Genomic DNA, 14,105 nt, shown 5'->3' with positions numbered 1-14,105 from the left:
GGCTGCTAAGCAGCTCATTGAGTATTAGTTCAAAAAGAGAAGAAGCTATTTGCTTACAGAGCAGAGAGGGCCACTTACGGTTTTTCTTCATCTGCATTTTAAAAACAAGCTAGAAACAAGCACATCCTCTTCCTTGCAAGTTCTGTTTTCAAAAAGGAGTCCCAGTCTGTGGCTCCTTCTCACCTGGAGTGAGGTACAAAGGCAGCTGGGTCACAGCTTGCTCCCAGCATTTCCCAGTGAGCCAATTAGCTTCAGGTGATGCCATGCTGAACATGGTGACTGCAGTCAGCTCCCTTCTCAGGACACCAGGTAATAGGTCCACACCCCCACAAAAGCTCTTTCCCACTTTCATCTCCCCTGTAAATGCACCAGGGCATTTTCATCACTGTGGCATCTTGTTTCTGGAGCATTTGCTGGGATCTAAGATATATATGGCCATGCACACAAATTATCTGCTCCAAAATGAAGCCTGATGCTTCTGCACTGTGCCTTGTGTCATCACCTGAAGCAAGTGAACATGTTTCCCTGCCAGGCTGGTACAATTCACAAGTGAAAAACATCCACACTGCTGGCAAGAGCATCAGGCTTCATAGTACACAACAGAGAAGAATAAGCCATCTTGCTTGTACCCACACCTTTAGTTGGGTGCGCACACAGAAAACAAAAGGAGTATGTGGCTAGGGTAGCTTGTGTTTCTCTCCAAGGAGTGCCAGCATGTTTTTTTTTTTAACCATCACTGTTGATATACTAGTGTCTTGTCAGATCTAGTTCCCACTCAACCACTCTATTCTTCTCAGGGAGGTGAGGAAGGGTGTGTTGACTCAGGTGCATACAATTTGAATTTGAGACTTTACTCCTTTTTTTCTTTAGTGAAAGCAAAACAAAAAAAAAACCCCACGCAGTTTTGTCAGCCCAGACAATGAAATCCAATGTTCCTCTGCCAGTAACATACTGTCATTGCTTTTACATTGCCCAAATATTTCCTCGTCCAACCATGAGCCCATGACAGCTGGACTTACCTCACCTCCTGTGGGCTCTAGTCTTACCCAGTAACCTCTCCATACCCATGCCCCTGGCTCTCTAGTACACCTAAACACAAAGGGGAAGAAACGGTTTCCAGCTGGAGTGCCAGATCAAGACCTTTGCTCTGTATTGCATGTTAATACATTTAAAACTAGACTCTCTTGTAAGATGGGTATATTTAGTGTGGAGAAAAAAAACCCTTTCACTTCCTCATATCTTAACAACACGAATCAGTTTCTACTGCCTTGTCTAAATAAATTATAATATTTGATTATCACAAGTCTTATTGAAGGTTGAGATTTTCTCCAGAAACTGTCTCTGGTTTTGGAATTCTAGGTCTTTAAAGCTATTTTTTAAGTCTGGATTAGCTACGTTTTCAAAATGGCAGGCAAGGACCGATACATGCTCCCAAGAGCCCACACTTAGAAATAAGATATCTTGACAGTGTTTATCTACCAATCCACTGTCATACTAAAATATACTTTTTGCCAATTAATCAGCACAGCTGCAGAAATAGGTGGAATACTGGATAATGCAAAATTTAAACTTGAAGTCAAGACAATTCAGGGGTGATGCCTCTCTGAAATTAAGGTAGATTTCCCATCACCTTCCAGTATTTCCCTTTCATTCCCTTTCCTTTCCCCTTCCCTTTCAGTACTTCAAAGACTGTAGTTTCTGTGACTGCTATAGATTAGTTTATTCTGCAGGGAGGAGTTATGAAGTTACAGCTAAGGAAGAATATTTCTAAGCAATGTTCAGAAACAGAAACAACACCACAATCAAGAGGAGAGATCTTTCCTACATCAAAACCTAAAATAGTCCCTGCATTCTCCTCCTCCCCAGACTTGCTGACCTTCCCCCAAACCCTTCCCATATCATTATGGAGCATCTTTCTCAGTACTTAGCCCTTCAGTGGCTAACTGGAAAGAGCAGTGTTGCTCTCTTCCCGCTTTCCACATGGATAGAAAGCTCTTCACACTGTGGAAACAGTTAGAGACTGCAGAAGGGATAAGGCTTTTGTTACAGCCTAGCTATTACTGCCCACTAACTTAAACTCAGCTTTTCTAAATACCAGACTTGTCGTCACTTGCAATTTATGTTAGATTTGGATCTATGCAGCCAAAAAGAGGAAAAAAAAGGAGGGTTAACACCGGTCTATTTTAAGCTCTGTCATAATTCCTGTAAAACTCTGGTTAGATTGTAAACGAATCATGTTGGATCTAGCTAAAACTGTTAGCATAATGTTTGAAATTTCATGCCCAGTGCAACACTATTGCCCGTAACTGACGGCTCTGAAAGACCCTGGGGAGCCTGTTTGATGTTTTGTCTTCTTGCAGGAGCATTGCAGAGGAGAAGGTGGTTTGGGGGATCCCCAGGTGAACAGAAGCAGACTGTGCTTGCTTCCCAGGGCTGTGCTTGCTCCCCTGCAGCAAGGCACCATCCATCCATTACACGGCCCAAGCCAAGGAGGGTGGCTGGTCCAGTCACCCCAGCAGGAGAGGTGGGGGAAAATGAAATTGTGAGAAATAACAAATGAGACAGCCTAGGAAAAAAGGCAGAAGCTATTCGAATCCCAACTAAACACATACTAAGAAGGCAAATCACTCTGGCAGACAACCCCTTGATCCAAGGGCCAGAGGTAGGACTGTTACAAACTAAGAGTGGAGATGGAGAGAGGTTTGCTATGGCTCTCCTGAACAACCTCTGCTGACTTTTCCTCCATAACCTCTCTCCTTCCCTAACAGTGAAAATGAATGCTTAACAAGACACAACTGCTCATGGGCTTCATCGCATTCTTGTCCTAGTGCCCCTGAGCAGTAGTGTAAGGACCTGAATTTTTTAACATATATATGTATGACATGACATACTATTTGTAAACACTGACAGATCCAATTCATCCCAACAGATGGGCATGCAGAAAGCCAGCCTCAGAGCTGCAGGAAGAGCTCCGCAGCGGCCCTCTCACCAAGATGAGGCAAGAGCCAAGGGCTTACTGAAACGAGCAGGTAAGCAGCTCCCCTCCCAGATCTGCCTGCACTGGTGCAAGGCAGGTGCAAGCCCCCAGGGCCACAGAGCAGCGACATTTACACCGGTTTCACCAAGGCAAGAATGGGCCAATGACTTCACAGGATTTATTCAAAACAGAAAAAGCTTTCTTTACAGACATCATGAAACACATCAGTACGGAAGAGGACAGGGAAGGTGTTCTCACCGACATACGGAGATTGCAGAGCTTCTACTTCCACCATGCCGCTATGGGAGAGTCCTCTCAAGCAGGGAAAAGCTGCCCTCCTCAATTCTGCCTGTGTTTCAGCATGAGGTGCAGAGCACACTCTCCCTCCCCAGTGCTCATGGAGTACAGGGGTAATGCATCTGCTCCCCACCTATTCAGAAAGCACACAGCAACTGAGAGATCACCTCGGTTAGCCTGCAGAGAACTGGAACTCATCTGGCCAGCAGCTACGTGGCATTTCTGTTACCAGAGACGAGCCAGCAAATAATTTGCCAATAATTGCAAAGGTAGACCAGCAGAGAGCTGGAAAGAGGTACCAACTTCCAGTGAGTTCTCCCATTTGTGCCTTGGAGCATCTTCCCTAAAACGTTTTTGAAATAAGGCTTCTTCTGTACCAAGCACAGCACTGTACTGGAGAAGTAAATGTTCACTAAAATTTATTTTAAGTGATTAAAAAAAAGTAAAGATTGAAGTCTTGCAAGAATCACTGAATTGTGAATTGCCTCCCTCTTCCTTTGTCAAAAATGCCACCTGAATGATTTCAGAAGTCTCACAATTTGAAAGGAAGTTGCCATGGTTATTTTACGAACTGTTTATAAAATCAAATGTTTTGGACTAAGAGTTTAGCTTATCAGTACACAGCTTTGACAGCGTTCCCATAAATCAGCCCTGCTCCAAAGAACTCCTAGGACTATGGGAACAAGTTTTAAATGATTTTTCTTGTTTCTCAATGGACCAGGTTTTTGGTTGTCATAACTCCTTCAAAGCAAACCGAACTATATTCAGCATTTGATCCTGACTTGTGCAATCTCTGCTTAGAAAGCCTCTCCTGCATCTCCCATACACCATCATTGGTTGAGATGAAGACAGAGATATCCACCTGCTGCATAAGCCTGGCTCCACCGGGAGTAAATTTATTGCAGTGGCTCATGCAGATACCACGTGGATGTACCGCAATGTATTAACACCAACTTACAGTTGGGAGAAGTTAGGCAATGAGGTCCTAAGAGCAAGTGTTGCAACACGGAAGAGCTGTCAAAACGCGCCAGTGCTTAGACCTAATAAATCTGACAACCCTGATTTAAAAAGTGCTTTGACAGTCAAGAAAAATTCCTAAGCACACTAAAAACTGATCTGCTAGCAATGCACGTTTCGGAAGCCAGGCAAAGTAACTTTCCCGTGAGTATAGATGTCCTCATCTGTGCCCTGGTTTATATACTTCACCAAGTTTTTCTCAAACAGGAGGGGGTGGTAAGCTCCCATGGTACAGGCACGGTCGTGAAACTTCTGGTAATAGTGGCAAATGTCCGTCTGCCGTTTGGAAGGGAGAAATTCGTACACGTGCACTTCGTCACAGAGCGTCATCATGATCATGATGCCTAGGGAGGTAAAGAAAGCAGACATCCCCATGTCAAACCAGAGAATCGATTAAACAGTCCAGTGAGACAGGCAGTCAGCAAGGAGTATCCAGCTCCAAGGGGAAGGGTTTCCTTTCTGAACATTCAGACAAGATGGGGAGAAAACAAGTCTGGCCAGGTGGGGCTGTTTTCTGAAGCCTTCTCTTGCAAAGCCTATGATTGACTTGATTACAGCAGATTGTTTACAGCGCCAGCCATGCCAAAAGGCCAATTTTTAAGAGCACTACCATTCTCTGCGACCCTCATGGAAACTTTGGCATCTGCCAACCATGCACTACAATTAGCTGATCCAAACAGCCCATCTCAAACCTGCTTGGGTAAGCAGTGATGAGATCTTCACCTTTTCCCCACCTGCCTCCTGTGAATGCAGGTGATATGAAAGCGACTGTGCTTGGGAGATAGATGGCTCACCAAGACCGAGCAGCCTCTGTTCTTCAGGCTCACCCAGCTCCCCTGCAGCAGAGCAGTGCTGCCCTCCTGTGTCTTCTGACAGGCACACGAACCACTTGAGGACATTCACGCCAGTGCTGGGCACAGACCTGTCAACTTTCTGGCCAGATCAGAAGTAAGCCATAGTTATTGGCTACTTTTCTTCCAAGTGCAAGAAATAGCAAGAATATACTAGGGAAATAGAACCAATGTATAATACCACAGAAAATTCATGCACTGAGACATCAGGGACCACGCATGATCAGAGGAACACAGTTTACAAGACATTACAAGAACCCATCCATGAAACCACTTGTTCAGCTAAGATGCATTTTAAACACGTTTTCATCCACCTTTTCAAATGCCAATTTTCATTCACTCTTAGGCCTTCCAGGAAACCCAGAGCTGCAAACTGGAACTCGTCTGTGCCTCTGAGTCTGGCGAGGTGACTTGTTTTACAAAGCAGGTAACTTGGCCCAAAGTTAAGCCACAGAGGAATCTGCTGTCTGACGTGGCCCGGTGCCTGCCTTCAAGCCCTTAACTCCAGTTAACAACAATTTTTCTGCTGAAGTCATTGACCATGCTGTTACGCAATTTTTCTGCACATATCGCAGCAATGATGTAATAGGTGCTGGGCAAGAGCAAGGTTGTGGAAGAAAACTAGACATTTGACTGGCAAAAATAAGAAGTTACTCTGTTTACACAGAGGTAGAAGAGTGCCTGTTGCACCAGCAGCAATGGGAGCAGAGACGGGTGCAGAGGAGGGGCTGAAGCACAGCAGTTGGACATCCACGTGGCAAACAAGACCATACGTCTATGCTGTGATTTCAAATACACGTGAACTACCTGAGAAGTTCACTCCTTTTTATTCAGCTGGTCATGAGATCTGCTCTCTAACAAGAAGGAAAAGCTTTGCAACAGCAGAATGTAAAATGAGCCCCTTTGCTGAGAGGCTGGATTTAGCATGCTGACAAACAAGACGTCAGCATGCTGAATAAGGGTGAATACCACAGAACTTTTCAGGGCAACTATTCCATCTGACCATCCCCAGCCCCCCAATAAGTCTTTAGCTATATATATTTTTCCATATATATATTTCCATATTTATATATGGAAAGCATAAACAGGAAAGCACTAAGATTTCATCTGCAGTAACCAGATTTATTTGCCTGACAAGATCTGAGTCTGCAGGAGCCATACCCTTCCTCTTGCACCCCATGGGAACTGCTCTGGCACTAGAAGCTAGAAATCCTAGAGACCATCTTGATATCGCAATCTGCTCTCCTGTTTCCACGTGGAACCAGGCCATGTTTCTAACTGCTGTTTCAGACGGGTGCTGCAAACCACTTACTTTAACACAACTGAGCTGCTACTTTAAAGACAGTAAGCTTAAATTTTGGCATAAGACAAACACTGTAAAAGCAACTCTGATAAGCACCATAAATCTGTAGTTGCCTTTGAAAAAAGGCATCCTGGAGAGTTCCTGCCTGCAAACTGAACTAGAAGTTTAGAGGGCAATTATCTTACCAAGCATTCCTGACGATGGTGGATTAGGCTGAATATGCTCCAAGGAATTCTCCTGCAGAATATCCCAGAGTTGCCACTGCATTTTTGGATTCAGGACATAGAAGGGCTGCTCTGGATGTGTACTACGATACGACTTATAGCTTTCAAAAAAGTTGTAGTCTGGTTTTCTGTACCACTGCAAAACAGAAACAAGAAGTCAGACTTTTTATTTCTAGCCCACTCTTTTCCGTAATCAACAGGAAATGAGGATGAGTAAACCTGCTGCTGCCAGGGGGAAAAGGTCCTGCTATACCTACACACACACACTCACTGTCCCCCACCACCTCATCTGCCCCTCGAGTCACTGTGGTGACTTGACTCAGTGAACAGAGCAGGGAAAACCCAAATCTCAGTGAAGGACCATGAAATGAGATCAGCATCTTGTATAACTTCATTCTGCACCCCCCAACACCAGATGATGTTGAGAACTCTGCCTTAAATGTGGCAGATCGCAACCCCTCTCCACGCTGGAGTACAAAGCATCCTATTCTGCAGGCAAGTGTCCCCAACACAGCCTCCTAAACTAGGTTGAGCTGATTTGCATCCTAAAACTTCCCCTTTCAGTAAAAACACTTAGGAAGGGTTTATGTTTTCTTAAAGTCATTTTGAGATTTTTTTCCTATGCTAAAAATATCCCATCCTGGTTTTACTGACTCTTAAACATGCAGTAAATACACCTTCATGTCTCCTGGTTGTGTGGGACTAGACACAAGAATAAGCATCAGTGAGAAAATAGGAAATGCAGTCCAGAGAAAGTAACGCAAAGACCTCTCAGTTACAGAGCTTAAAATAAAGGTAAAGAATGGAGTATTCACTCCTACCTGCTTTCACCCTGAGCCTCCAAAGCTCATCACTTATCAAATAATGCCCTTTTGTACTCAAAATGAAAAGTGAATGCTAGAGGGATTGCAACACCCACAAGTGAAAGTCTAGCTGACACAGAGAGGAGACATTTGCTAAGATCTTCAGAGAGTTTCCCAATCTGTTCATAATGCATCAAGTATATCTCATGTCTGACTGGTGCTTGAAATACCCAAGCATCAACCATCAATAAATCTTACAGCAACTGTCAGAAAGAGATCATCATCTTCTAACAAGATGACACCTGCTGCAGCCAGTAGTGATCTCCTCCCTGCAGCATCAGCCCATGGGAAAGTAAAGGTGGTGACCCGTTACACTTGGCCTGAGGCCCTTCACAGGGATCAGGAACAGGCAAGTGTTTCCCTAGGAGCACCCATGCATGGGATACTCTCAGAAGTACATACAGATATATCCATGATAACGAAGAGGTAAACAAGAATGGCCTTAAAATGAGTGATTGCCCACATTAGGAAGAAGCGGGTTAACAGATGCACTTCAAAGCACATGAATCTGATTTTATTTACAGAAAACTCAGCCTTACCTCATGAATTTCTGCATGATATGGTGCTGGATCCCAGACAATCAAGATTCCAGTGTTATACAGCGCTTCCCTCAGGAACTGCTGCTCCTCAACAGTTACAAGCTTGAATAACAACAAATACAATAATATACAGTATGCTGTCAGAATTAGCAGGCAGCCAAGCAGTAAAACATACCTGAATACAGCCACAGCCACCCCACTGCCGGTTACTGAGCATGCCCCACTGCATGCAGGCAAGGACACAACCCCCAGTGATGCCCTTCCAACACCCACTCCAGTCCTATCTAGCAGCACAGGATTTAGTGGAGAGTCACGAGAAAAACTGCCATTACACTTTACAAGGTTTTCTCTATCCATCCTCAATGCTAAAATAAGGACAGGACCCGCAGAGTGCCCAGACTTGTATGATGGATACCATCGCTACAACTACCAGAAGTAGGTGGGAACATCAGTTGCTGCCACCAGTTGCCAGGACAGTCCAGGAAGAGCCAAATGCAAACACACTGTTGGCTTTATCAAGAACCTTCATTTGAACAAAAAAAGTCTGCACATGGGTGGTTTCTCCTGAACAGCACGAACTCAGGCAGCCAGGGCTCAGCACTGGGCCTGTGAGAGCACCAGTGCAAGAGACGAGACCACAGTACCCAGCTGACCCTTGCACTCTCCAGAGCAGGGTGATGCAACTTGGGCAAGGGAGGTTTGAATCTTGTGAGAGCAGCAATGAGAAGGAAAGCACCACAACAGCAAAGCACACGGGCTAGAGACAGTATCAGTGGAGAGAAACTGCTCCACCAGAGGCTTTCCCACATTGAACAAAACCAGGTGGTTCAGAGAAGTTGCCCTCTACAGTCTGGATACAACCACCACAGCTCGTGACACCCGAGGGCAACCCAGGTCTGCAGCAAAAAGCAAACAGTTAGAATCAAATGAGACAGGGACTGATCTCCTGTCCTCCCCACCCAAAGGTATAACCCGTACAGGCACAGCTTGTAAACATCTGCTGAAGAAAAGCATCATCATAAAAATCAGCTCCCATTTGTCCTGATTTTCTCCACAGATCTAATTAAGAGCTAGCCAATTTATCCTTGAGTATCCTGGCTGCCCCCAGCAGCAGGCTGCCTTCCTGGCTGTCCCCATAACCAGAGCACAAGGATGCTCTGGCCAGCCCAGATGCGAATTATTCCAAAAGCAAAAAGGGTTTCCTCGCATCTGTTCTTAACTCTGTGGGATCAGACTTTGGTCTTGACCATATGTACTGCCTCGTTTCATTTCCTTACAGTAGCTAAAATATCTAGGCCACTTGTTAGCTGGAGCGTGCAACGCTGCAGGTGTGAACTTCTGCCTCTGGTCTGTGGACACCAGAGGCAGAGGCAAGGAGAGGGCACGGCAGCTGGCACCAGCCATTCCCTTAGCCAGGTATGAGTGGGATGGAGCACCGCAACAGGACAAGAATAGGGCAAGGAACATGGGCACTTTATTTTCATTTCATTGTTTCTATTTAAAGGCTAGAAATCTTTCAGGAACTTTTCTGATGTGAAACACGTGAAAGGAGGACTCGAGAGAGATCAAGCATCAGAGAAAGCAAAGGTCAGCCAAGCTAAGCCACATGAGTTGGTGGAGGCACACAAACCCCTAGAGAGCTGTGACAGGCACAAAAGCAAAGGGATAAGAAATGAGCAGGGGAGCACCTCCATAGCCACAAGGTGTTTGCTGTTTCCTTCCCCACACCACAGAGCTGGTCCTTGGCACTACTAGTTATCTGTCAGTCACTTAACCTGTTTGCTGGAGGAATCTGGCTCCCCAGATACCTTTAGTGCCTATTTGTTCTGATTAATAGCAACTGATTCTTTCCAAGCAGTTAAATTCATTTAAATTGCTACATGACTTATTTGTCTTGCATAGCTTTTTGATCCTAATTAGTTAACTGATCTATTGATGTCCTAGTTAATTTGTTCTTTAGCCAATTCACTGTTTAGCAAGTATCTTGCTAATAGAGCCCCTATCCTCCTGGTACGTTTACTGACCATATCAAAATTAGTTCCTTCTCTCCGGCTACCGCAGTCAATGCCCTGTAATCTAAACATGCTCCCCTTTCCCATCACAATCTTACTCCATTCCACTGGTGAGCTATCTCCTTTCCCTTCCTCCCTGCAGACTCATTAGCGCCAGTAACAGCAAACACAGCCAAAGCAGAGAGTGCTCTCTATGATAGCGAGAAGCCAGCCAAGGAAAACTGTAAACAAGGGCTGGGAGGAATGGGGTACTCTAGTCCTCGGTCAGCTCTGCAGAAAGGAGTTATGTCCTACAGAATGACATTGGCACTCCCCCTGCACACTCTTCAGCCCTTATTTTTGTGAGATGCAAGCGCTTTCCCAGGGCAAATCGATGCCTTGCATAAGGCTGCAGGAAAACATGCCATTAAAGGAAGTGGTACTGATGAACCAGTGAAGGTCTAAGAAAATAAGCAAGGCAATGTTAAAGAATATCTTTCTTTAGAACAACTACCAAGCTTGTGGACCTACCAGCCTATCCTCAGATCTGAGGATCCCAAATTTCCCCCTCCCAAATCAGTATCAATCTATTAACCTTTCCCTATGAACACAGATGTACAAGATACCCCACTCTACTGTCAAAATCATCCATCCCTAGATATGTGCTAGAGACTGGTCACCAAATTACAGAAAAAAAATCTTCAAATAGTTATTCAGCAACTTAGGGCCACTGGCCACAGATGCCAAAGGGATACTACTCAATACAGACTAGTTCTGACAGATTAGAGTCAGGAGATCCTGTCTCCTTTATTTTGGGAATAGATTGAGGATTGATCAATAGTAAGAGCCAAAATAAGAGCAGCCAAGCCACAATCCCATCCCTGCTCCCAGTGACCACTTACAACATAAGAAAAGACAAACCCAGAACAAGACAAATTACAGTTTGTCCAGCCAGTACCTTATGCCTGCAAGCAGCTGAAAACAAAATGCAATCAGGCAACCCCACTAACAAGAAGGTTAAAATGATGTCACCATGACTAGAACAGCACTGAACCATTAAATGTGCAAGTGAAAACACAGAAGAAAACCAGGCTCCCAATCCAGTTATCCCTGAAGATAACAGGGACTGCAATTAGAGCTGTTCAGTTTAGAAACTCCAGAAGAGCGCCTCCTGCACTACTCACATGGAGAGCATCTTTTGCACTGTTTAGCAGCTAGATCAACGCTGCATTTTGAGTTAACTTTAGCCTCAAAAACTGCAACAGTTTTGCTCTCCCTGTAAATTGAAGCTTTCCAAGCTGGTGTCTCCATTCAGAGGGGATGGTGGCAGATGAAAAGTGTCACCCACGGGTGCAGGCTGATCTGCATGAAGAACAGAAGCACTATAACGACATGGCTGTAACTACACTTAGTCCAAAATAAGTGCATCCACACAGAAAGTTATTACTGCTATATCACAGCTGTACAGTCGTACCCTCCTCCCTGTGCAGATAACCCTGGTATCACACAGGTCACGTACATGGTTTTGCTGGTAAATGACTTCGTATCGCAGTAAGTTTTGCAATGAGCACATCCTCCAGAGAAAGTTTTCTTAAGTGACAACACCTATCTGACATCATAAAAATACATACAAAAGGGAAAGATAAAATTGAGAGGTCAAACAGGGCAGAGGAAGGAGGATGTCAGCAGCCAGATGTCTGCTAAAACCAGATTGGTTCAGAAAGGACAAACTGTCCCACATCTGACTGGTGGTTTAATGCAGGGGAATTGAGATGCAGCAAGCAGCAGAACAGAGCATGGTAGCAAGGGGAGAAGGCAAGACCCAAGAGCAGAAAGAGGTAGCAACAGCTTTCGCACAAGAAGCAAGAACATACTTCAAAAGACACACAAAATGAACTAGGGAAACTGGTTACAAGCTAGTTCCACGTCTTGCCTTTGAAGAGGATGGCCAAGCTCCTGCTGCTGCTTTGAGAAACTTCAAACCTTGTTACACAGCAGCACCCTGGACCCCTCACACAGGAGCAGATGAGAAAACTCCAGGCCTATAAATCTTAGCTTTGGGGTGAGGAAAGGAAACTGCATTTTCAGTTCTGGAGTACAAAAGCTACACTTCAGTCCCCCATCTCTCCCCCTCAGTCTTCATGTGCCTACAGCCTCCTCCCCCTCTTCCTGGGTGAGGAGGTGCTCGTACCATGCTGCAATGCCAGACCAGGTCTTTCATCCAATGACTCTTGGCCTATTTGGTACTTTACTGTCCCACTCCATTCCCTCACCAGCACACACTACTGTGATTTCCTCTTCTCTCTGCCTGTCTACACTTGAAAATTTCTCCCCCCGAAATGGGCAAACATGAAGGCTAGCAGCTGTATGGAAGTAGGGTGCAAATACTCTGAGATGTACCTAGAGCAGCAACAGTCTCTGTTGTGAGTCTCACTCTGCTCCTGAATGGATGTCATACTAACCCGGCTAATGTATTGCTAGACATGGTCGTAACCACTGAGGGTCTGCTTCAAAGCCTGTTGAAGTCCAAAGAAAATTAGCAGAGGGACAGCCTCATACCTAGAAAGAGCTCTCAAAAAGTCAGGGAAAATTTAAGTCAGTAAGCAATGCCTTACATTAAAGGTACTTTCTGCTGTGCTCTGCAATGAGGTCCTGGACCCTCCGACTCACCCACCAGAGTCCATACCCTCTCCTGGCTGCATGCAGGCTACAGCTTTAAAGGTGGGTCCTTTGCCAATTGTCTTCAGCCATTTAACAGCCCTGGTTAATGTGTTACCTACAGAGTCTGCAGCATCGCTGGGTAGAAAAGAAATATTATTCTTTTATTAAAAGCCAAATAAACTTTCTTCATTCTTCATACCCACCTCTGGGGCAGGCACAGCTCGTCTCTTGGCACACATCGGTTTGCTGAGCAGCATTAGCCGAGCTGCGGTGCCATTCCTGCCTCATGCTCCCAAAGCACAGCAACAAGCATGCTGGCCTTCCTGTACTAACAAACAGGCTTTGAGCCAAGCCAAAAACCAAATTACCTTGTGCCTGCTGTAAATTGCAAGCAGGCTACTGCAGGTTCACTAGCACGTGCTAGTTTAACTGCACTAACCTCAGATTTACCAACTGTCATTTGTTACAAGGAAGGACATTCCCATTCTACGGCCATCTGCTAGGGACAGGAGAAATCGGATGGAAAACCCTATTCTCCCCAACTTCATTTTAAAGACCTCCCAGCAGCAGATGAACCCAGAAGCCCCGTAGATGATGTTATTTCAGGCTGCCGCTCAGTTCCCAGGCAGCACAGGGGAAGTACACAGCTCTGCCATGCTTGGCCCATTTGGCACACATTCGTCAGACTTACCTGGGAGTTCACAAGACGAATTGTTGTCTTTTGCCCGACATCTTCTTGAAACCCCTTGACAGGAGCCCCATTGAATCGCAAGACGGCATCGTGGCTGTCTGAAAGCAAAACAGAGTGAAAACCTGTGAGCTGACAACTGTTTTTTGAATGATAGAAGAGACATGTAATAGGTTATTCACTTGCATTTCTAATACAATCTGGCTAGTCCCTGGCTTTCCACGTAACAACTAGAAGTACCAAGCCAGATTCTGTGGAAGAAGTTGTTAGTCTAACTTCATGATCAATACACTTTTAAAAATTCACTTTTTTAAACTACAATCCGCTGGCAGGCTGAGAGACCAGCCCTAGCATTTTCTCTGCACGGAGGAGTGCGGCACCTCCCTCTCTCTCCTTCCTTCCAAACACTTCACCAGGAGATAGACCGATATACAATTAATTTTCCACGTGGCTAGCTGCAAACTAAGGAACTAGGAAATAATGGCAAGCCAGCGTCCTCTCTTGCAGCCTGGAGGTTGACCAATCTGAGAAACATGTATAATAACCACAGTGGAAAATGAAGCTAGCTTCAGCCTGCCAGCATACCTCCCACATTACAGAAATAAAACCACTGCCGTGCATTTAACGGGCACAGCTTGTTACATGCCTTGGGATTCACTGCATTTTCCTCTGCTGGCATCATCTCTTAAGATAG

At 45.2% G+C, this 14,105-nt stretch overlaps 1 protein-coding gene across 3 annotated transcripts in view; it reads right to left on the bottom strand.

Moving 5' to 3' along the window:
- ST6GAL1 (ST6 beta-galactoside alpha-2,6-sialyltransferase 1) overlaps positions 1 to 14,105 on the bottom strand; it is a 78,198-nt gene that overhangs the window by 19,166 nt on the left and 44,927 nt on the right. Inside the window, exons 5-8 of one of the 3 annotated variants that reach the window (XM_076340817.1) lie at positions 13,415 to 13,512; positions 8,072 to 8,173; positions 6,631 to 6,805; positions 4,481 to 4,635 (exon numbers count right to left, since the gene is read on the bottom strand). In XM_076340817.1, the coding sequence (XP_076196932.1) occupies positions 4,481 to 4,635; positions 6,631 to 6,805; positions 8,072 to 8,173; positions 13,415 to 13,512 (530 nt within the window). Of the gene's footprint in view, positions 1 to 3,141; positions 4,636 to 6,630; positions 6,806 to 8,071; positions 8,174 to 13,414; positions 13,513 to 14,105 lie in introns of those variants that run through there. The other 2 variants (XM_076340818.1, XM_076340819.1) reach the window with 2 other exon arrangements.

This window comes from Aptenodytes patagonicus, chromosome 6 (genome assembly GCF_965638725.1).
Source record: "Aptenodytes patagonicus chromosome 6, bAptPat1.pri.cur, whole genome shotgun sequence".
Taxonomy (NCBI): Eukaryota; Metazoa; Chordata; class Aves; order Sphenisciformes; family Spheniscidae; genus Aptenodytes; species Aptenodytes patagonicus.
This window is presented reverse-complemented; position numbering and strand designations above follow the sequence as displayed.